Below are 24,848 nucleotides of genomic sequence, written 5' to 3'. Positions count from 1 at the left end.
AGGTAGAAGTATCACTATGTATCTGAAATGCGTGTGCAATAATACACAGCTGTGTCTTCTGTCTGCAGATTCTGTCCTCTCAGAGTCACCGTGCTGCTGGAGTCGTCTTTAGAAATACTGAACTTGCTTTTTAGAGACTCTTTTCGACGAATTGTTCCACCTCCCCAAATGTTGTTTATTCATTCCAGAGTTTTCCCTGCAGGTTGTCGAATCTAAGCTGTGGTGTAGCTGTTATCAGTAACAGAGTATCCGGATACTTTACAGCTGAGGGTTAAAGATTCTCCTGGCTTTAACATCACTAAGGACACCTGAGTGAGTTCTACTGCACATTCCACATCTGAAAACAAGATACAATTTCAGTTAAACATTTATATACAGTAAGTTATGACTACAATAGTTTATTAGCATCTCTCTGAATTTCTATTTGAAATAAAACTCACAGGATGAAGCTGCCAGCAGCAGCAACAATGACAGAAACATTGTTTAACTAAAAGCAGCGCTTTATTCTCCAGAGCCCACAGTGACCGAGGCTGATATTTCTATTTTTCTATATATGTAGCTGTATGTATATATGTATCTTGTCTTGTCTTGTCTCCGCTAGCCAGCTAACTACAGTATGCCTCTTAGTTAGCTAGTTTTAGCTCTTCTGTTAATTTATGTTGTAAATTTATGTTTCATGTAGCACCTTGGTCCTGGAGGAACTTTGTTTCGTTTCACTGTGTACTAACTGTATATGGTTGAAGTGACAATAAAGCCTACTTGAACGTGAACTTAAATGTGAAGAGGAAATTTGCATATTGAATGCTGATTAATCCAAAACAGCATCTGCTGGTTTTATATTTAATGCTGTAAATGATCACTCAGTTGTTAAATACAAATTAAAGCTGCAGAATAATCCCTAGTAGATTTTATTATATATTATACTATTACAGGAGAAGATGCAGATTTGCATAAATATTAGAGAGAAGCTGTGTCCTGTAAATAAGTGTGATAGTTCTCATGTGACATTTTTCTACTTGGCATCAGGTCATCGTTTGTATTTATTTATTTATTACTCATTATTACTAATAATATGTTCAGCATTAAATAATTGAATAGAAATACTTAAATAAAGGCAATTATTTCTTGTAACAATGGTTAAGTCACTAGCACTTGCTTATTTATACAGTTATCTGTTTACTGAATCTCGTAGTAGCAAGACAATGAAATAAAATCATACATTCACAGGTGAAGAGCTTCAGGCTAAGTGTATGTTTACATCACAATTCAAAATGGCAGAAAAATAATATGTTTAATATTAAATGTACAAGTATTTCTACATAAACAATACGTCAAAAACTTTTGAGATTTGGGATTAATAACAGTATGCTTCACCTTGAATGTGCTGGAAAAAAACTTTACATAGTGGTTTGATTCTTGCACAATGGACACAAGCTCTCAGACAAAAAATTTACAAAACTCTGGACAAAGGTAGATATAAGCACATTACATAAGATTGTTCAAGCAATGACTGTCTTCTGTAAACAAAGCTAAAGGCAACTGAACAAAATAGTAAAGCTTGCAACTTTTGCAAGGATAATAAAAAGTGTATTTTTCTTTGTTTGTTTTGTTTTTTCTTCTTTATTTGAGTCAACACCTGGAATTAATCATCAAAAAATATTGTGACTCACCTTTTGACAGTAAATTTATTTGTGTAACTTTTTCAATAAATATACTGTATTCAGAAGTTAACAACTATCACCCGGTATCAATTCTCTTTTTTATTTCTAAAATTCTTGAAAGAACTGTTTATAACCAAATGTCTCTTTATCTCTCACAGAACAACCCTAATGATCCCAACCAATCTGGATTTAAAGTGGCACATTCTACAGAGACTGCCCTTCTGTCAGTCACTGAGAAGCTCCATGCTGCTAGATCTGCTAAACTGTCATCTGTCCTCATCCTCCTGGACCTGTCAGCTGCATTTGACACGGTGAACCACAAGATTCTATTATCTATTCTATTGTTGGAATTTGTGGAACAGCGTGGCAATGGTTTGCTTCTTACCTAGAAGATCGAGGGGATCTGCATCTGGCCCACATAGACTCTCTACTGGTGTCCCGCAGGGCTCGGTACTTGGCCCTCTTCTGTTCCCTCTCTTTACCCGGTCTCTTCGTAAGGTCATATCATCGCATGGATTTTCATACCATTATTATGCAAATGACGCCCAACTTACTCTCTCCTTTCCTCCCTCTGACACTGAGGTTTCCACCCGGATCTCAGCCTGTCTGGCAGACATCTCATCCTGGATGGCTGCTCATCAGCTGAAGCTCAATCTTAGCAAAACCGAACTGTTGTTTATTCCTTGTGACTCATCAAATTCAAAACACTGATGCTTGCCTACAAAGCTAAAAATGGCCCAGCACCCACTTACCTATCTGCTCTAATCACACCACGCACTGCACCACGTTCCCTCCGATCCTCCAGCACTGCTCGCCTCATCCCACCATCTCTCAGGGATCGAGGGCGGCATTCATCCAGGCTTTTTTCTGTTCTGGCAACTAAGTGGTGGAATGAACTTCCTCTAGATGTCTGTACAGCAGAGACTTTGACTATCTTTAAATGACGAATCAAGACACATCTTTTTCTCCAATACTTGCCCCCTTACTTGTTGGACTAATGGCACTTAGTTATTAACCTAGTTAACCCAGTGTAAGTATGTAATCAATGAAGTAAACTTTAAAGCACTTTTTGTAGGTCGCTCTGGATAAGAGCGTCTGCCAAATGCCTAAATGTAAATGTATTTTCAGTCCTTTAAATCTTTGTAAAGCTCTAAGTGGGTTCGGAAATCACATACACAGAGAGACGGTGATGCTGTGAAATCAGGAAAGGTTTTATAAATATTTAGTAAGTTTGTAAGAGTGTCTGCCAAATGCCTAAATGTAAATATAAATGTATACTGTATAAGGGAAAAGCAGGTTTTAAACATGTAAAGCAGGTGGTATATTAGCTTGACATGGCATTACAAACAACGAAAAAAATACAACTTTATTAAGCAATTTAATGCTTACATTTATCTTAATTTACCCTAAATTGGTAAAAATGAACCCAATATGAGCTCCACCCTTTTAGTTAATTCACATTTAGATAATCTTTTAATCATGTCAGAAACCGTTGAAACAGTATAAAAAAGTGGCCAATATAAGCATTACACATTTATTCAGGCACGACTGGTAAAGTTATGGAGATCCATTTTCACCAGTTAAAGACAGAATAAGAGGAGGAAAGGTTGTCATGATGAAAACAAATAATAACAATGACGAATCGAAATTATAAGATTGAAATGTCAGAATTATAAGGATGCATTTGAAATTGCGTCATGAAGGCAAAACATACATAAAGACTTTTAATATTAGTGTTTATTCGATCCTCTGTAGGAGGTCAACATTTGATTGCTGTGTGTGTTGTTTTGTGAAAGTGCTGTGTTTTATTTTGCAAAAGATATGTATAATTTGGACAAAATACTTCATTTTGTGTTTAGAGTTTTGAAAAACAGCCATGTATTTCTGCATGTTCTGTCCTGTTAATGTTAATGTGCTGCTGGACGCGTCTCTGGAAACTTGAAACCTGCTGTTCAGCTTATTACTGTAGTCATGACATATCTCTCCAATCAACTCTAGAGTTTTTCCTGCAGGTTGTCGTATCCAGGCTGTACAGTAGCTGCTATCAGTTAATGAATATCCAGACACTTTACAGGTCAGAGACAGTGACTGACCAGGGGTTACTATTGCAGATCCGGTCTGGATCAGTTCAACACAGTAAACACCTGTTAAAGAAATGTGATTTTAATTTAATTAACATTAAAGCTGTAATTAACCAAAAACTACTAAATATTAAATGTAAAACACTTACAGTTCACGGCTGCCAGCAGCAGCAGCAGAAGGGATGTAGAGATCATGGTGTGTGTTGAAACAGAATAAGTGAAAGCTCTTGGTCTTCATTGCTTAAATATACAAGATGGCAGGACATTTGCATAGAGACACTTCATCTGAAAGGAAATTTAATAAAATCTTTTACCTGAGTATCTTTGATTTAAATGTATGATAATGTGGAACAATGTGCCATGTCTTAATTAGCAAACCTACCTTAATATTACAACATTAGGTAAGAAATAAAACATAACAGGTTGCTGTTTTAATAAACTTACAGTTAGTTAACTGCATTTGATATTAAAAATGTAGTTTTAATATGAGAAATTACAAAAAGTTACATTTTAGGAAGATTTGTCCATGTGTTGCATAAATAGATGTTCATAAAAAAATATAAAGAATGCTAAACTTTATTAATGAACAGAAATGTTTTAGATTTTAAACATTTTTGTAAATAGATTTTATGATGTCTCTCAGTCATTGTAACCTCAACATGTTCAGTATATTTTGGGTAAGCAGAGAAAGAGTGCAGGGTTTATTTTACTAATGCAGTGTAAGTAAGTACTGTATATTACTATACTACACTATACTACAGTCGTGGGCAAAAGTTTTGAGAATTACATAAATATTGGAAATTTAAAAAAAGTTGCTGCTTAAGTTTTTATACGGCGGCCCAGAATGGCAAATCATCTTTCCAGTATACTGTATGTGTATGTTTTTTCCCTTGTGTGTTTTTTTTCCCTTAAAAATGTGTGCTTTTTTTTCCTTATAAATGTCTTTTTTCCCTTACATGTGTGCTTTTTCCCTTGTAAATGTGTGCTTTTTCCCCCTGTAAATGTGTGCTTTTTCCCTTGTAAATGTGTTTTTTTCCCATGCAAGTGTGTGCTTCTTTGCATTTGTGCGCAACTACTTTTTCTCGTGTGAGAACTCTCTTTCTCCTGTACAAATATTATTTTTCCCTTGTAAATATATTATTTTCCCTTGTAAGTATATTATTTTTCCCTTGAAAGTGTGTGCTTTTTTCCTTGTAAATATATTATTTTTCCCTTGTAAGTATATTATTTTTCTCGTGTGAGTATATGATTTTTTTCCTTGTGAATGTATTATTTTTTTCCCTTGTGAGTGTATGATTTTTCACTTGTAAATGTATCATTTTCCCTTTGTGGTCTATGATTTCTTTTTCTTTCTATGTGTATGACGTTTCCTTGTGAGTGTGTTTGTTTTTTCTGTCTGTTTTTCCCCCCCATAATTTTAACTCATTGTTTACATGTGTATTTTAATTATTTGGCAATTTATGATACTCTTATTCTTGAACATACATTCACAGTACATACAGTATAAATACATTGCTACTATTCATAAGCCTACATGTTTTTAAATAGTTGGTGTTTTTTATGTAACCCATTGCATTGAGCTATTAAACATGACACCCTGGTTATGTTTGCAGATCACACTTGAAGCATTCAGCTTGTAAATTTATCCCAGATTTCAGTTCCTTTTTTCCATGTAACGTAAGGTCAGGTAAGGTCATGGCTGGCCAATTAAGCAACTAAATGGTCAGCGAAATAGTTGGTGGTAAAGTTCGACCTTAGGGGGCTTACACTCCTTCTGGAAGGTGTAGATGATCATCTTCTGGACAACTTGTTAGGTCAGCAGTCTTCCCCATGATCGCAGTGAAATATTCTAATATTTTGACATACTAGATTTTTTTATGAATTACATAAAAAAGATTTTTGGGAAATGCACTATAAGTAAATGTATGCAGAGGTGTTTGTTTTACAGTTGAAGGAGTCCTTTGCTGTAAAATGTTTAAGAACCTCTGTTTTAACTGCTGAACATATGGGATTAATGTATTCCTAAATATTATGGAATATGTTGTTCGAACTAAAACAGAGATGTCACTAATATCTCCAAGGCAGCATGCTTTAATTAGCAGAAAAACATTATTGATGCTAAAATCACATACTGTATATAAGCCTGTACCCTTACACAGAGTGGAGTAACATCTGATTCTATTCAGTGTCATTTGCAGCAATGCTTTACATGCACTTTAACTGTTTTGCTAAATAATAAGCAAACTGGAAATAAATACTCAACTATAAATTACATTAAAGACTTTATTTACAAATTAATAAAATAGATGTATGTATTGGTGGTGCAAGAAGGCAGAGCATCAAGTGTCCGTCTTCTCCATGACAATTTACAACAGGGGAGAAATAAAGACATGTTAATATAAGTGTCTAGTAAAAAGACTTCATGATGTAACTATGCAGTTGAACACACACACACACGCAGGAAAACAGGCACGCACACAAAATTTTACAGAATGCAAGCTTTTAGTAATGCTGTGTACAATTATTAACATAAAACCACCATTCATTAACACACACATTATGTTCATGAAGAGAAATGTGTCCCTGTCCCCTGATTAAGATGTGCTCAGTGGTGTTCTTGAAAAGAGAGGTAAATACTTCTGAGCACTCACCTTCTGCTCAGGATGTAAAGCTGGTGTGGAAATCAGCTGATACACAGACAGTTGATGATTTACACACAGTTCACTATGAACAGGAAAACACACAAGCACACATTAAGAGGAGTATAAACATATATTTAATGACTTTATAATAGAATAGATAGAACCTGAACAAAAGCCCCTTTTCTTGACTGTTACATACATTCTGTAAGCACACAACTAACTACTCAGAAGATCTCTAGCTATAATAAAACCACAGCAGGATACATTATATGGCACTCAGGAGCTCCAATAAACTACATACAACAATTCGTTAACCATCTGTAACATTTAGCACATAACAGGAGCAGCTCAGGGATAATTAGCAATAGTTGATAAGCAACAGTTAACATTCTGCTATCTTTTAGTAAGCTAGCGCTTAGCATAATTATATTAACTTGCTTATAGATTTATATTTGGACAGGCATTTTACAAAAACAATGTAGCTAACTGTTTACATCACGTATAGGTGTCCAAATACATTATTAAATTAATATACTGTATATTAATGAACAAGCTAGCGGTTAGCATAGTGATATGTGGATGTACTGTTTATTACAGAGATGCCATGGCGCTAATGGTTTACATCAGTGTTTAATGGTCTAAATGAGGTAATTTTTCTTTTAATTACTGACATTTACACTCGGCTCAGCATTTCCCCCAAACACTCCAATAGTATTAACACTGCTACAAAGTTATCATTAGTGCCTAAAACAGTGACATCTGATTAATTTTATATATTAAATATTACCTGGTAAGTGTGTGCAGTTAAAAACATTTAGTGAAAATTATAATGTTATCACACTATAATTCACTGTATACTCCATGATGTTGAGTCCTGGAGCTGATATCCGGAAAGGTTCCGCGTTCAGTTGCGTTTTGACCTCACTCCCATAGTCCTTTGCGCATTAGCTTTAGCTTTTAGCTTGCAAATTACAGGAGAAAAAGAGTTCTCACACGGAAAAAAGTAGTTGTGCACAAATGGGAAAAAGCACACACTTACACAGGAAAAAAAAAAACACATTTTCAAGGGAAAAAAACATTTATAAGGGAAAAAGCACACATTTACAAGGGAAAAAACTTACACATATACGGGAAAAATGATTTGCCCTTCTGGGTCATGATTATAATAGCAATTTGCATATACTCCAGAATGTTATGAAGAGTGATCAGATGAATTGCAGTCCTTCTTTGTCATTAAAATTAACTTAATCCCAAAAAAACCTTTCCACTGCATTTCATTGCTGTCATTAAAGGACCTGCTGAGATCATTTTAGTAATCGTCTTGTTAACTCAGGTAAGAATGTTGACGAGCACAAGGCTGGAGATCATTATGTCAGGCTGATTGGGTTAGAATGGCAGACTTGACATGTTAAAAGGAGGGTGATGCTTGATATCATTGTTTTTCCATTGTTAACCATGGTAACCTGCAAAGAAACGCGTGCAGCTATCATTGTGTTGCATAAAAATGGCTTCACAGGCAAGGATATTGTGGCTACTAAGATTGCACCTAAATCAACAATTTATAGGATCATCAAGAACTTAAAAGTAAAGAAGTTAACTTCTTGTTGGGAAGGCTTCAGGGCGTCCAAGAAAGTCCAGCAAGCACCAGGATCGTCCCCTAAAGAGGATTCAGCTGCGCGATTGCCACCAGTGCAGAGCTTACTCAGGAATGGCAGCAGGCAGGTGTGAGCGCATCTGCACGCACAGTGAGGCGAAGACTTTTGGAAGATGGCCTGGTGTCAAGAAGGGCAGCAAAGAAGCTACTTCTCTCCAAAATAAAAAACATATTCTCTGATGAAGCCTCTTTCCGATTGTTTGGGTCATCTGGAAAAAGGCTTGTCCGGAGAAAAAAAGGTGAGCGCTACCATCAGTCCTGTGTCATGCCAACAGTAAACAATCCTGAGACCATTCATGTGTGGGGTTGCTTCTCATCCAAGGGAGTGGGCTCACTCACAATTTTGCCCAAAAACACAGCCATGAATAAAGAATGGTACCAAAACACCCTACAACAGCAACTTCTTCCAAGAATCCAACAACAGTTTGGTGAAGAACAATGCATTTTCCAGCACGATGGAGCACCGTGCCATAAGGCAAAAGTGATAACTAAGTGGCTCGGGGACCAAAACGTTGAAATTTTGGGTCCATGGCCTGGAAACTCCCCAGATCTTAATCCCGTTGAGAACTTGTGGTCAATCCTCAAGAGGCGGGTGGACAAACAAAAACCCACTAATTCTGACAAACTCCAAGAAGTGATTATGAAAGAATGGGTTGCTATCAGTCAGGATTTGGCCCAGAAGTTGATTGAGAGCATGCCCAGTTGAATTGCAGAGGTCCTGAAAAAGAAGGTTTCAACACTGCAAATACTGACTCTTTGCATAAATGTCATGTAACTGTTGATAAAAGCCTTTGAAACATATGAAGTGCGCGTAATTATATTTCAGTACGTCACAGAAACAACTGAAACAAAGATCAGCAAAAAAGCAGTTCAGCAGCAAACTATGTGAAAACTAATATTTGTGTCATCCTTAAAACTTTTGGCCACGACTGTATATTACCTATATATATATATATATATATAGGGTAAGTTATAGGGTTAGTCTATAGTCCTCACACAAAGGTGTGCAGCTTCATGACTTTATTTGCACAATAAAAACAGCTGTGTTGTCTGGCACGAGGCTGATGACTGATTGATTAATTAAATAGATAGAAGGTTCATCTTGTATTTTGGTTTTCCCCACAGTCTAAAGTCATCAGCTGTGGGCTTATTGGTGTTTGGTAATTGTTTACAGGGTATTATATTACATCAACAGGAGTTCAGCGAAAGATTTAATAAAGAATAAAACATGCAAATAGAAACACTACAAAGGACAGAGTGAAGTGATCTATGAAGTGGTAATCCTATTAACCATCTTGTTGAATCAACATGAGTGTTGAATTGACTTATTTTTTTAAATACTGAACTTTGTTGTGGTGAAGATGATGTTTTTGTGCAATGCTGCAGCTTGTCATGTTAGTGTGGACTTTGAGCGCAGTAATACACAGCTTTGTCTTCAGTCTGCATGTTCTGTTATCACACTGTTACTTGAACTGTCTTGAAGATCAACAAACCTGTCTTTAAGTAAATCTTTCTTTTTAAAATAATCATATAATAAATGCTGTTGGGCCATTCTAAAGCTTTTCCTGCAGGTTGTCAAATCCAAGCTCCAGGTGATCACATAATCAAGCTCATTGATTTAGTTCTCTTTTTTTTTTTTTTTTTTTTTTTTTTTTTACAGTGTAGTTAGAGAACTTTTTCATTGCATAAAATGAAAACTCCTTTGTGATTTCTCATGCATGTTGTTTTAGTCAAGACCTTTATAATTATTCTACCATCATCACTCAGCGATGTGACCCATCTCAAGTTTGGCCCTAATCAAACCACACAGGTGAAAAAAGGGTATAAAAGCAGAAAGAGGGGGGAAGGTTATCAGGGTCGGGTTTGTAGGACGTCTTACACACAGACACAGACACACACACACACACACACACACACACACACACACACTATAACGGAATCATTGCTGTCTGGCTCACGAATTACATAAATTGTCTGAATAATGGATTACATTTTTGAGAATATAACTAAATAACTGAAAACCTAAATGGTGGACCGAACATGTTATATTACTCATTACACCGAAAAAGTTACTTTGTAACGTGTTACACCCAACACTGTTCATAACATATGCTGTAAAATTAAGAACTATACATAAAGTATTTGGGAATAATAATATTTTTTTGCAGTTTTTAATCAATACTACTGTTTGTGCATTGTCAGTGACATGAGCTGTTAAATATTCATTTCAGAAGATTACAGTTAAAGTTTGACTGAAATGTTTATTAGATGCATTTAGAGGATGTTTCTTTTACATATCATTGAGTTTTTGTAAGGGGAATCCACTGTTCTGTGTCACTGTGTGTCCTTTTGCACAGTAATACACAGCTGTGTCTTCAGTTTGCAGATTCTGTCCTCGTATTGTTACTGTGTTAGTAGAAGTGTCTGTTGACATGCTGAACTTATTTTTCAGTTTGTCATTGTAATATGTGGTGCCACCAGCTATAGACCCAATCCATTCCAGAGCTTTTCCTGCAGGTTGTCGAATCCAACCTGTATAATAGCTCGTAACTGAATATGAAACCTTGCAGGGGATGGAGAGACTCTGGCCTGGCTGGACTGTCATGGCAGCAGGCTGAGTCAGTTCCTCACCCTGTACATCTGTGAAGGAAACACATGGTGATGTCTTACAATATACAGTATGGTGCACATTTATTATTATTGTAGTAAATAAATTGTTTGATAAAGCACTTACAGGAAGCAGCTGCCAGCAGGAGCAGTAGAGATGTAGAGAACATGGTGTGTGACGTTTGTACTGGATCCTCTCTGTTCTGAGTCTGTCTGGAGTTTAACAGAGACCATCACATCACATAAATAGAGTGATACCTAATTAGACCTGTCCTTGTATTTGCATCTTTTTTGACTGTGGGAGGATTCACAAGCATGGTATGTTTGACATGCAGGCATGTTGCATTACAAACAGCTACAATATATACATTTTATTAGAATGATTTGTGTAAACTTTTACAGATTATTATTATTATTATTTTGTATTTAATGATGCATAATAATCTAAGCTTTTATGCTGAACCTGTCAGAGCTACAATTTACACCCGATGCTAAGTGTATTGGAATTTTTACCTTAAGAAAGATTTTTTTTCACTTTATTAGTTGATCTTTGCTGCACAAAAAGTATCTTTGATCAGTGATACCAATTGTTAAATTATTATTCCAAAAGCTTAATTCCAATTGTTTTTGTTGGAAAAGATTTATTTCATAATTTCCATAGCATTTACTTAATATTTGTCAACTACATTTAGCAACTACAGTATGTTACTCATGTGGACAATTTCCTTCTATATTTAGGCAATATAAACAACAATTTTGAATGAATCATTAATTAATCTTTATTTACACACTGCTGGGCTGTAAATGAATGTGAAAGGACTCTGGTTGCTCTGATACCTGGCTCTCAGTTCAGGTATTTTACACAACCTCTGGACAACTGTCCACCATTTATTGACACCTTCAGTAGATGATAGTAAAAATTTGACTGAGAAGTTTATTAGTTACATTGAGAGGATGTTTATTGCATGTCTCAAACTGCAAATAGTGAAGCCCTCCACCCTGAGAACTTTCCAATGTCAGGAAAGGTTTCCCCTTCCAATAAGGGGAAACCTCCCTAGTATGTACCTCGATCTTCATGAAATACTTTGTTTTCAATATCCTGAAGCATAAAACTAAACATAAGAATAAAACATATTGGACATGTGCAGTGGAGGGATGAGAGGTATATTGAGAGTAGAATGCTAAAGATGGAGCTGGCAGGCATGAGAAAAAGACGAAGGCCCTAAATGAGGTTTATGGATGTGGTGAGGGAGGACATGCAGGAGGTCGGAGTTACAAGGAAAGATGTAGACAAAGTTAGATGGAGACAAATGGTCCTCTTTGGTACAGTAAGAGACATTCTACACATACTCCTGCAAATGTATAAACATTTACACACTTACAAAATATGTTATCTTCTTGTTTACCTACAAATGTATCAAACAGTGCAGCACATGTATTCTGGTTTAATAAAAATAATTAAATAATAGATTTGTAATGTCTTTAAATAATGTTGTAAATAATGTAGTATATAGGTTTTATTACTTTGATAGAAATCCCAGGAGGACACGAGTTGTCATTTTAATGTCAATATTGTATGTTTAGTTGGTTATCTAGACACCCTGCTTTTTATCACTAAAATACAAATAATTAAGGTGCAATTGTTTAGGTCAATCTGACTGTTTGTGACAATAGAAAAATATCTTGCACTTTTAGTGAAATGTATGAAAATAGACCAGCAGCATGAAAAATGATGTAAGAAATAAAACAAAAACAATAGGATAAACATGTGATAATTGTACTAATTTGTGTAGGTTGTGTATGTGGTAATAAGTTTTAACTGCGTCCATACCTGCCACTCTCACAGTGAAACATTGCAGTGCTTTCAGAAGAACAAACAGCTAAAACCTTTTTATTAATGCAAATAAAAGTAAGCTCAATATGTCAAATTGTAAACAAATAGTCTTGTCAATTTGCTTCTGGTATAGACTGCCCTCTAGAGGTTTAATTGAGAGAGCAGTATAGAGGATTGCTGATGTCATGTTGATGAGATTCTCGGGCAGGTGTTCGCATTCACCTTCTCAGTCACTACTGACTATATTTTTCACAGATCAGTTATAGCCAGTGTGTCACTCTGTCTAATCACCTGACACCACTGTCACTGGCTGCACGAATCTACAGTCTGAGCTGAACCAGATGTCACCAGTAAATTCATGACTCCAATGTTCTATCTGATCACACGCCCTCATTTTCATTCTAATTGAATTTAAATATTAGTTTGAAATAGCAGTTGATCATTTTGTTTGTGTCAGTGTCACACAGTAATACACAGCTGTGTTTTCAGTCTTCCTTGTTATTTCAGGAAATAGTAAATCTTACCTAAATGTGCAATTTCTTATTGTGAGAATCATGAAATCATGATTTAATATATTCTTGAGTCAGGAGGATGCAAATGGGAGGGACATACTGTACATTATGTTCATTTGCTGTGTTATTGTGCAACACTCAAATCCAGCAGAGGTTTTTAGATCATCCTTCTGATGACAGTAAAGAGAAAAACTATTAAAACATTTACAAAGATTTTTGAAATCTGGTTTTGAGGCAGTGTGACTTTTTAATAGAACACAGCTTTAAGTTACAGCTTCTAGGTCTAATGATTTTCACAGAACTTTCTCAAATGTTTTTTTTTTTTTTTTTTTAGTTAAAAGACTACAGATGGGTTTATATGAGGGCTTGTTTACATAATATAAGACTGAAGGGAAAAAGATTAAAAATATGCTGTTATTTAACAATATAAAAGTTATGGTCAGTGATACAGTATAATGAAGTTTTCTGTAAAAAGATAAATTAAATGAAATAGTTGATCACCTTGCTTCTTTAAATTCATATAAATTTGTCTAAAACCAACCCAGCACATGTTCCTGAATGTAAATCTGTTTAATGTAAATGATGACATGATGCAGAAATGATGACATGATGCTGAATGCAGTCATAGCTGTCATGGTTGAGATGGGTGAGTTTGCACAGACTGCCCTCTAGTGGCACACAAGAAGTCAACATTTTTTTTAAGGTTTAGCTAAAATTGGTTTTGCTCTCAATAAACACTTCTCACACGGAGCTAAAATATAAGTAAACAAAAGTATGGGCATTTGTATCATCATGTATTTTTCTATATTCACCCCTTAAATCTAATACACAGATTTTTCACTACAGCACACACGTGTTTTTGTATTGACACCTAAGTAGAAGTATCACTGTGGGTGCGGCGTGCACAATAATACACAGCTGTGTCTTCTGTCTGCAGATTCTGTCCTCCCAGAGTCACTGTGCTGCTGGAGCCGTCTTTAGAAATAGTGAACTTGCTTTTTAGAGATTCCTTATGATACATATCTCCACCACCCCAAATGTAGTTTATCCATTCCAGAGTTTTCCCTGCAGGTTGTCGAATCCAAGCTGTGGCGTAGCTGTTATCAGTAACAGAGTATCCGGATACTTTACAGCTGAGGGTTAAAGATTCTCCTGGCTTTAACATCATTGAGGAGACCTGAGTGAGCTCTACTGCACATTCCACATCTGAAAACAAGTCACAATTTCAGTTAAACTTGTATGTACTGTACAGTTGGTTAAAACTATAATAGTTGGTTAGCATCTCTATGTGTTCATTATTGAACTAAAACTCACAGGATGAAGCTGCCAGCAGCAGCAAAAATGACAGGAACATTTTTAACTAAAAGCAGTGCTGAATTCTCCAGAGCCCACACGCTAATATTTCTCTATATGTACAGTATCTGTAACGGGTAATGACTATTTGCATATGTATTTGCATATTGAATGCTGGTCAATCAAAATAGCCTGCTGGTTTTCTCCTGGTTTTGATAATTGCAGTGGTAATGTCTTAGTGCTTAACTGGATTTGTCTTAATTAAAGACTTAATTTAGTTATAAAAAAATAATAAATAAAAATAGCTATAATAATAACTAATAGCTGATAATAGTTATTAATAAAACAACACATCTAAACAATTTAGATTTAATACTGTAAATGATCAGCACTCATTTGTCACATAATAGACTTTATTCTAATAGCACAATCGTCCGTCATTGGCTGTCACACATTTGGTTAATAAAGACAACGGCAGAGTTGTCTTTATTTACCAAATAATAATTGTGAGTGTATAAAAAATCTGTATAAAATATTCCTTTATTCTGAGCAAACACTTTAATGTTTGGCTTTATAACCATTGAGTCTGGCTGGATGAGCACGGCAGCACCGAACACAACTTCAAAAGGAGAAACAAAAAAGGTTTACATTTTCAACTGCTAAAGGCTCAGATAAGCTAATAACGCTAAAATCGAAACACTCACAGGGGACGAGAGCCAGCAGCAGCAGTGGAGCTGAAGTGAACATGTTTGTGCTGAAGATTAATGAGAACCGCTTCATCTCTAGATGAACACAGTGATAATATTAGAGAAGGAGATATACAGTACATAAATATTACAGAGAAGCTGTGTTCAGTGAATCACAGTCACATAACATTTCTCGATTTGCCATCAGTTTAAATGTATAATAAATAAATTATATTATTAATATTATTAATATGTTGTGTTAAATAATTAAATGTACATTGTATATCTAGATAACTGAACAAATGAAGAAGGTAATTATTTCTGTCTATTATGGTTGAGTCCATATTTTATAGGAACACCAGGAGTGCTTGCTCATTTATGCAGTTATCTGATCATTTAATCTTGTGACAGCAAGATAAAGAATGCGATAAAATCATACAGATGCACGTTGTGATTTTCAGGTGCATATCAAACTTCAGAATCTCAATCTGAATAAGAAGAATATGATCTCTGTGACTTTAACGGGGAAGAATTATTAACTTTAGAACTTACTTTGAAGTAACCTTCGAAGTTTTTAAAATTTAGTCATTTCCTTCATTTTTGAGAAAATTCATAATTATCAAGTAACATTTTATATAATAAAAATTGCCTTTTACTTTAAAATCTCTTTTTATTCATTTAGTTTAACATATAAAATTTCCTTAGATGTTTTTATATGTACTTTCTATGATTAAGTTGTGTGAGCTGAAACGTTTTGTTATTGCTCTTGTTACTGAGAGAAAACTTCAGAAAATGTTTTCTTTAAAAAAAAAACGTGTTTTATGAGTTTTATTTCAGTAGAAGTCAGCTATTGCCCTTTACAGGTGGAACAACATTCACACTTTGTTTCTCTTCCTGCAGAGGTGTGCTTTGTACTGAGCTGAGTGTGTGGAGTTTCAGACACAGCTGTGTCTTCAGTTTGCTGATTCTGTCCTTGAATAGTTATTGTGTTAGTAGAAGTGTCTCTGGAGATGCTGAACGTATTTTCAGTTTGTCACTGTAAGCTGTACCCTCGTCACGCCTGCTGAATCCAATCCACTCCAGGGTGTATAAGTCGCTCTTAGTGATGAAATTTCTTAGAATTGTGACCTTTTCTTATAATTTCCCCCTACATTTAGGACTAAATCTTAGTAAAGATTAAAAAAAAAAATTTTATTGAACATCTTAGCCCTAAAAACAGCTCCTACTGTAAAAATTGTTAAGAGTAGAGAAGAGGACTTTAAAGAGGCTTAAGAGTTTCTATAGGAGAGACCAAAATGGCGGAAAGAAGAAATATTCTCCAAACACTGAACATAAAGCTCAAAGTAAACACTGATTTTCTGCCTAATTTGTTTATCTTTTACTGCCTTACATCTCTCTTGTTGGCTACCTACTGTACCATCATAAAGTGCAACTTAAATAAACTGTCCTGCAATCATGTAAATTGGTAAAAGGTGACCCATTTTGAACCCCTTAATCTGAAATAGATTACAAGCAATACAATCATTATGGTAAAAAAAAATTCTGTGTATGAAGAAGTGTCTGTGTGAGTGTTTGTGTGTCTGCTCAAAGACGCCTGCTTGTTTAGGAGCTAAAGAAAAGAGTCTAGAAATGTGTCTGCATTCGATTTTATACACTACAGTAATTGTAGTTTTATTCATTAATTTCCAATGGCCAGTCATTTTTTACTGGGAACTCTGAGTGTAAAAAAGTTCCATAAAACACACAAATTTTTATTTTATTTGTTTAAAAGCCATCTGTGAACAAAGTCATTGAACCTTATGAGGAATTTATAAAAATTCATCACAATTATTTAGAAAGGAAACTACAAGGAGAGGGTTTATCCCACAAAAACATGCTCAGTATTACACTCTCTCACTTGTTTATACCTCAACATGCTTAGGGTCTGGTGTAAATAGAGAAATAGCGCCACTCAAAGGCCTAAAGTCAAACAGGCTTTATTATTTCAGCCATGTACAGTTCAGTACACAGTGAAACAAAATGCCATTCCTCCAGGACCAAGGTGCTACATGCAACATAAATTAACACATATTTAAAACTAAAAATCATGACCTAACATAAATCAGTGAGGCTCACAGAAGACACATGAATGTTTGGATGGTATACTGTTATGTTAAACCTTGGATTGTGAGCATAATTTGTTCTGGAAGCATGCATGTATATCAAAACACTCGTAATGTAGGGCAATTCATTTGCCCTATATTTCTTATAGGGCAGGTAAATTGCCCTATAATAAATAATAAAAACTCAGATGATATGTTCCACAGCCCAAAAATATTAATATAAAAATAATTAATGCAAAATCTAAAGTAAAAATAAAACAAATTAAGCTGCACCTTACCCTTAAAAAAATCGTGACTGGTGTTAGACAAGAGAAGAAGCAGGAGAAGGGGGGCTACTGTTTAGGATGACTTTTACACACACTAAAGGAATCATTCCTTTTTGACATAGACTGTCTAGTTACTGGAATCTTTTTCCTTTTGTTTGACTTCAACAGGGAACCTCTATAATTGCCTCCTTTTAAGGATTTCACATTATTGTTAAACAGATGTATCTCCCGCACTGCTACAGGGTTTTTACTTTTTTTTTTTTTTTTTTTTACACGGGCTATTGTTGCAGTACATTTACTTAAACAGTTACTACATTTGGACACACACAAAAAAAATGCATTTTGCTCAGCCATACACATGTGGTTACAATGTTATACTAAACAAGGTTAGGGTTAGGGTTAACATGGGCTTCCTGTATCACACATGCGCTTCTTGTTTTGTTGCCGAGCGTCACGTAATCACAACTGAGCCAACGGTTTTTCTCTCTCATGCGCTGCGGAATTGTGTGTAATCCTCTCCCCTGCTGGGTCTTAGTGAACACGTCTTACTGGTACAGTATAATCAACATCTGTGCACGCCTGTACTGCTTACTATAACAATGTGACCACGTGTGTGTGTAAAACATTTTATTTTGTGTCTGTATGCGTGTGTGTACAGCGCGCATGTAAAGCAAAAGCAAATTTCATTAGTAAGGTTAAAGATCTATTTTCTATGTCTGTATCAGCCCACTCTTTGTGTCTGTGTGCGCGCGCGCGCGTCATTAGACACCATGCCCCCCCCCCCCCCCCCCCACACACACACACACAGAACCCTCCTACTTTTGCCTTTCCAGGCACACACACACACACACACTCTTTCTCTCTGCTCTACACAGAAACACTGTTTTACACAGGAACACCGCTCTGTCGCGATTCTTTTCAAAAGTAAAGTGCAAGTTAATTTGTTTTATTTTTACTTTACAGTAGTGATTCCGTTAGTGTGTTACTCAATCGTGTGTGATTAGAGAGTTTTCTTGTTTATTTTTCAAATAAAACAGCATTTCCGTTGTGTGCGTGCGCATGTGCGTAAAAAGAGTGGAGTAAAGGTAACTGTGTAAGACGAGAAGGGTGAGAGGGGACCTTACTTCACACACACACACACACACACACACACACACACACAGCGCCTGCGTGCACAAACGGAAACACTCAGGTTCACACGCAGGTTCATTTGTTGTATTTTTACTTTATGTTTTGTGTTCATTGTTTTTATGTATTTATTTTTTGAGGCTGTGAAACGAATAATTTGAGTTTCCTTTATTCCTCATGGGAAAATTTTATTTTGGTTTACGAGTGTTTTAATATACGAGCTCACTTCCTGAACGAATTACGCTCGTAATCCAAACTTCCACTGTATATAAATCTCTACAGACCCTCTGTTATTCAGTTCACACATTCATTCATACCTCTTGTGTACAGGGTCATGGGGGCCTGTTTTTTGAAAAGATAGAACATGGTTTTGAGTGCTATGTTTCGTTGTGCAAGGATTGTCTCAAGGATGCTCTATTGGGTTGAGATCTGGTGACTGTGGGGGGCATTTTAGTGCAGTGAACTCATTGTCATATTTAAGAAACCAATATGAAATGATTCGATCTTTGTGACATGGTGCATTATCCTGCTGGAAGTAGCCACCAGAGGATGGGTACATGGTGGTCATTTAGGGATGGACATGGTCAGAAACAATGCTAAGGTAGCCTGTGGCATTTAAACAATGCCCAATTGGCACTAGGAGGCTTAAAGTGTGCCAAGAAAACATCCCCCACACCATTACACCACCATCACCAGCCTGCACAGTGGTAACAAGGCATGATGGATCCATGTTCTCATTCTGTTTACATCAAATTCTGACTCTACCATTTGAATGTCTCAACAGAAATTGAGACTCATCAGACCAGGCAACATTTTTCCAGTCTTCAACTGTCCAATTTTGGTGAGCTCGTATAGCCTCTTTTTCCTATTTGTAGTGGAGATGGTTAGTACCCGGTGGGGTCTTCTGCTGTTTTAGCCCATCTGCCTCAAGGTTGTGCGTGTTGTGGCTTCACAAATGCTTTGCTGCATACCTCTGTTGTAACGAGTGGTTATTTCAGTCAAAGTTGTTCTTCTATCAGCTTGAATCAGTCGGCCTATTCTCCTCTGACCTCTAGCATCAACAAGGCATTTTCCCCACAGGACTGCCGCATACTGGATGTTTTTCCCTTTTTAAACCATTCATTGTAAACCCTAAAAATGATTATGCGTGAAAATCCCAGTAACTGAGCAGATTATGAAATACTCAGACCGGGCCGTCTGGCACCAACAACCATGCCACGCTTAATTGCTTAAATCACCTTTCTTTCCCATTCTGACATTCAGTTTGGAGTTCAGAAGATTGTCTCGACCAGGACCACACTCCTAAATGCATTGAAGCAACTGCCATGTGATTGGTTGATTAAATAATTGCATTAATGAGAAATTGAACAGGTGTTCCTAATAATCCTTTAGGTGAGTGTGTGTGTGTATATATGTACACACACAGTATATATATAATCACTGTTCACTGTCCTAAGGTTTCTGTACTGGGGGTTTTTGTACAGGGATGTTGTTGATCTGTCTCACTGTGGGTTCCCGAGCGCAGTAATACACAGCTGTGTCTTCAGTCTGCATGTTCTGTCCTGTTAATGTTACTGTGCTGCTGGACGTGTCTCTGGAAACCTGAAACCTGCTTTTCAGTTTCTCACTGTAGTAAGTGTTACCGCTACCACATATCTCCCCGATCCACTCCAGAGTTTTCCCTTCAGGTTGTCGTATCCAGTGTGTACAGTAGCTGCGGTCAGTTACTGAATATCCAGACACTTTACAGGTCAGAGTCAGTGACTGACCAGGGGTTACTACTGAGGATGCAGGCTGGGTCAGCTCAACACTGTGAACACCTGTTAAAGAAAATATTGTAATGTTGTAACAGCAAAAAGTTACAAGACCTGTATTTTATATTTAATTTAATGTAAAACACTTACAGTGTACGGCTGCCAAAAGCAGCAGCAGTAGGGATGTAGAGATCATGGTGTGTGTTGAAATAAAAAAAAAGTAAAAGCTCTTGCGCTCCATTGCTGCAATATATAACAGGAAACATTTGCATAAATACCTCCCTTATATAAGGAAATATTTGATAGTTTTTGTATTTCTGCTTTAGTTTATACATTAATAAAAAAACGATTTAGAACATTTTTTAATGGTTGAGCATGACAAACAGCTGTTGTAATATTATAAAGGGGAAACTAGAAAGTGTGTGTTGGTGTGTGATGGAGCTTTAATTTAACCCATGTGGTTTATCTTAATTCTTCATATCTTTTATCTTTTATGTTTTTTTTTTATTTTACTTATGCAACAATAATTATATTCTAATCTTAATAAGATAATCTTAATATTCAGTTTCTCACATAAACACAAAATATAAATTGTGTACATTTGACACCTGCTGAAGAAATAAAATAGTGAATGAAACATTTAAACTCAGCAAATATTTCAGATCATTCTATTGAGGACAGAGAAATGAAATAAAATGTAATGTACTGTGGTCACCCAAAGTATTGAGACAAAAGTTAAACTGAATACATTAAAGGTAATATGAGTAATATGTTATTTTATGCAATAAAATTGCTCTTAACAAAAAATATTTAGTATGAAGTTCCTTATTCTTTAAAACCTGCTGGATCAAAAAATTATCTGCAGAACTTTGGTGTCATTTGTTTAATCCATGACTGCTTGGTTGCTTCCTGAAGAGCATTTACAAAAAAAAAAAAATTACCACAAATGTTCACAATTTATCCAACCATTTTAGTTCAAAAGATGATACCCCAGCTTCAGAAAGTACAAGTCCAGTCACATATTTGTTCCATCCACGACCTAAACCAGGTGATTCTAATTAGCACAACTCTTCAGCCATAAAGACTCCAATTAATTAGTGACCTCACCTGTTTATTGCACAGGGACAACTACAACACATGGTGTGACAACCACAGTATATTTTTCTGGTACCACATGGCTAGGTACCTGGGGTAAATCTAGGTAAGAAAAATATCATAACTAAAAATGTGTCTTAAAATAATTTAGATGTTTGCATGATAATGAGCAAAACGGTTTGTGGATTTATTTTTAGACTTTATTTGTTAAGCTCTCCTGCATAATTCTGCATTTTTAACTTATTGTATAGCAAACTGTGTAAACAATTATTAATTAATTTATCTTCTATATTGCTTATACTGTAGAGGGTCATGGGGGGACTGGAGCTTATCCCAGGAGAATTAAGGCACGATGCAGGGGTAGACCATGGACAGAGTGCCAATCCAGTATCATACAATTTGTCTGTTTTACTCTCTCTTCTCTTAGTGAGAATTCATAAGGAGCAATGAACTCCATCCGAAAGACTTACCTGTGTCAGAAAACAGGAATCTTCATTCAATTTTATTTACTTGGTCGTATATGTGTTTAACATTCAACAATTGAAAGTCTTCAAAAAACAACATTGATCCTGTAAATCCGACAAATAAACACTTACAATGCAGTTACTTGTAAGTAAGCAAGATTTCAGGAGAGACAAAAGACAAGAGTTTCTTAGTGGTAATATATAACTCCAGTTACATGGGTGAAAAAAGCAGCATGCTCTTAGTGACGGTCCAAAGTCCAGATACAATGTAAAGGGTTTTGTCATGAGGGACATTCAGCAAAGAGTCTGTGCCAAATCGAGAATCAACTGATCAGAAGAATGCACCCCCCACCCCAAGTTTTTTTAACTTTGTTGACAACTTGAGTTGTTTTAACTATTGAACCTCAAACAATAAGAACAGACAGTATGCTAAAGACAACACATTGCTGTACAGTAAACATGCTGTATTTTAACTAAATCCACTGATTGATTATTTTAACTGATTTTTAACTCTTTTTAATTCTATACTATGAAGGGATTAATAATGGTTTAAACTTTACTTTGAAGAATGTGTTTTTGTTAACACAAAATGAAAATTAACACAAACTATTATGATATTCGTTCCAGTGTAAGAAAGTAAAGCTTTTACTGAAATCATTTACAGTGAAACCTCGGATTGCGAGTAACTCAGATTACGAGTGTTCCGCAAGACGTGCAAAAAATGTAAAAAAAAAAAAATAAGTCTTGGTTTACGAGTACTGAATAACATGTAGCACGCATTCACTTCTTGTTTTGATGCCAAGAGTCATGCGATCACAACTGAGCCAATGTTTTTTCTCTCTCTGGCGCTGCGGAATTGTGGGTAATCGTCTTCCCTGCTCAGACTTAGTGCGCGTCTCTCACTTATATAGTCAACATCCGTGCTTGCATGTACTGTTTACAATAACACTGTGACCACGTGTGTGCACGTAAAACACATTTTATTTTATGTTTGTATGTGTGTGTGAAAGTCGTCCTTTCATGTGCGCATGTACTGTTTATTAAAACCCATTCCTTCTCTTACTTTAGCTTCAAACACAAGCACACACATACTGTACTGTACACGGTACAAACACTAATGAAAACACTTATCTGGTGGAATTTATTTTTACTTTTTTTAAAGGTAAAGTACAAATTAATTTGTTTACTTTATATTTTGTATTAATTAGTTTTGTGTATTTATTATTTTTGGGTTGTGGAATGAATAATCAGATTTTTTATTATTTCTAATAGGGAAATTCACTTTGAGTTTTACGAGTGTTTTGATGAAGGAGCACGCTTCCAGAATGAATTATGCTCATAATCCAAGGTTCCACTGTATTACAGTAGGTTTGTGAAGATTAAGTTTAAACCTGTCTCAGAGTTTTTGTAAGTGGAATCCACTGTTCTGTGTCACTGTGTATACTTTGCACAGTAATACACAGCTGTGTCTTCAGTTTGTAGATTCTGTCCTTGAATTGTTATTGTGTTAGTAGAAGTGTCTCTGGAGATGCTGAACTTATTTTTCAGTTTGTCAATGTAAGATGAACTCCCATCATTACTGATACGTCCAATCCACTCCAGAGCTTTTCCTGCAGGTTGTCTGATCCAAGCTGTATAATAGCCTGTAACTGAATATGAAACCTTGCAAGGGATGGAGAGACTCTGGCCTGGCTGGACTGTCATGGCAGCAGGCTGAGTCAGATCGTAAGAATGAACATCTGAAGAAGGAAAGAAAATTATGATATCTCACACAATATACAGTATGCTGCACGTTTCTTATTATTGTAGTAAATGAACATATTATATTATATAAAGCACTCACAGGAAGCAGCTGCCAGCAGGAGCAGTAGAGATGTAGAGAACATCTCTGGTATGTGTTGTTTTTCTTTGTTCTCCAAAGTTAAACAGAGAACATCACATCACATAAATTGAGTGATATCCAGCCCTCAAGCTTCTATTTGCATATTTGGTTAAGATGGGAGGTATTTAAAACATATTTAAAGTGGACATTTGTTTTATGGAGGATATGAAGGAAAACTGTTTTGTCCCATGAGAAAAGCTTTGTTTATATCAGAAACCTAACTACTGTAACAAGATAACATTGTTGGATTAGCAAATTGACAATTTAATTTGCTAAAATTGTATTTATATAGTGTCTCAAAACAGCTTCACAAAATTATATATAAACTAAAATGGCCAGTGTTTCACTTTCATATTTATATATAAAAGTGAAACACTGACCAACTTAGTGTTGAAGATTTCATTGACAAATTTGACCATCCTGGTGGCCAATCTTCATTGATTGCACATTCCACCAGTAAGAGCAGAGTGTGAAGGTTTAATTAGCAGAGTAATAGGACAGTTTTGCTTAAAATATTGCAATGCACATAACATTATGGTTGACATATTAGAGTTCAAAAAAGGACTAATTGTTGGTACGTGTCTCGCTGGCGCATCTGTGGCCAAGACAGCAATTCTTTGTGATGTTTCAAGAGCCACGGTATCCAGGGAATGTCAGGATACCACCAAGAAGGACGAACCACATCTAACAAGTGTAACTGTGGACGCAAGAGGATGCTGTCTGAAAGAGAAGTCCGGGTGCTAACCCAGATTGTATCCAAAAAACATAAAACACAGCTGCCCAACTCACTGCAGAATTAAATGTGTACCTCTACTCTCCTGTTTCCATCAAAACTAGTCGTCGGTAGCCCCACAGGGTCAATGCAAAATGGTGCCAGCAATGAAAATCTTGAGCTGTGGACAGTGTGAAACATGTGTTGTTCTTTGATGAGTCCACCAGTGTGGAGAAGCTCCAAAGAAGCGTACCACCCAGACTGTTGGATGTCCAGAGTGAAGCATGGGGGTGGATCAGTGATGGTTTGGGCTGCAATATCATGGCATCCCCTAGGCCCAATACTTATACTAGATGGGTGTGTCATTGCCAAAGAATACCAAACCATACTGGAGGACCATGTGCACCCAATGGTCCAAACATTTTATCCTGAAGACGATGCTGTGTATCAGGATGATAATGGCTGTTATCATCCT

The 24,848-nt window shown here is 36.0% G+C and overlaps 2 gene segments (V, D, J or C); both read right to left on the bottom strand.

Moving 5' to 3' along the window:
- Positions 1 to 13,578: 13,578 nt before the first annotated feature.
- Positions 13,579 to 14,347, bottom strand: LOC128544695 (immunoglobulin heavy variable 3-53-like). The segment is given in 2 exon segments: positions 13,579 to 14,197; positions 14,306 to 14,347. Coding segments are annotated over 2 exon segments (375 nt in total).
- Positions 14,348 to 19,918: 5,571 nt separating this feature from the next.
- LOC128544278 (immunoglobulin heavy variable 1-3-like) lies at positions 19,919 to 23,665 on the bottom strand. The segment is given in 2 exon segments: positions 19,919 to 20,286; positions 23,623 to 23,665. Coding segments are annotated over 2 exon segments (411 nt in total).
- Positions 23,666 to 24,848: the final 1,183 nt, after the last annotated feature.

This window comes from Clarias gariepinus, chromosome 16 (assembly GCF_024256425.1).
Source record: "Clarias gariepinus isolate MV-2021 ecotype Netherlands chromosome 16, CGAR_prim_01v2, whole genome shotgun sequence".
Taxonomy (NCBI): Eukaryota; Metazoa; Chordata; class Actinopteri; order Siluriformes; family Clariidae; genus Clarias; species Clarias gariepinus.
Note: the sequence above shows the minus strand (reverse complement) of the source record. Positions and strands in the feature narration are given on the sequence as shown.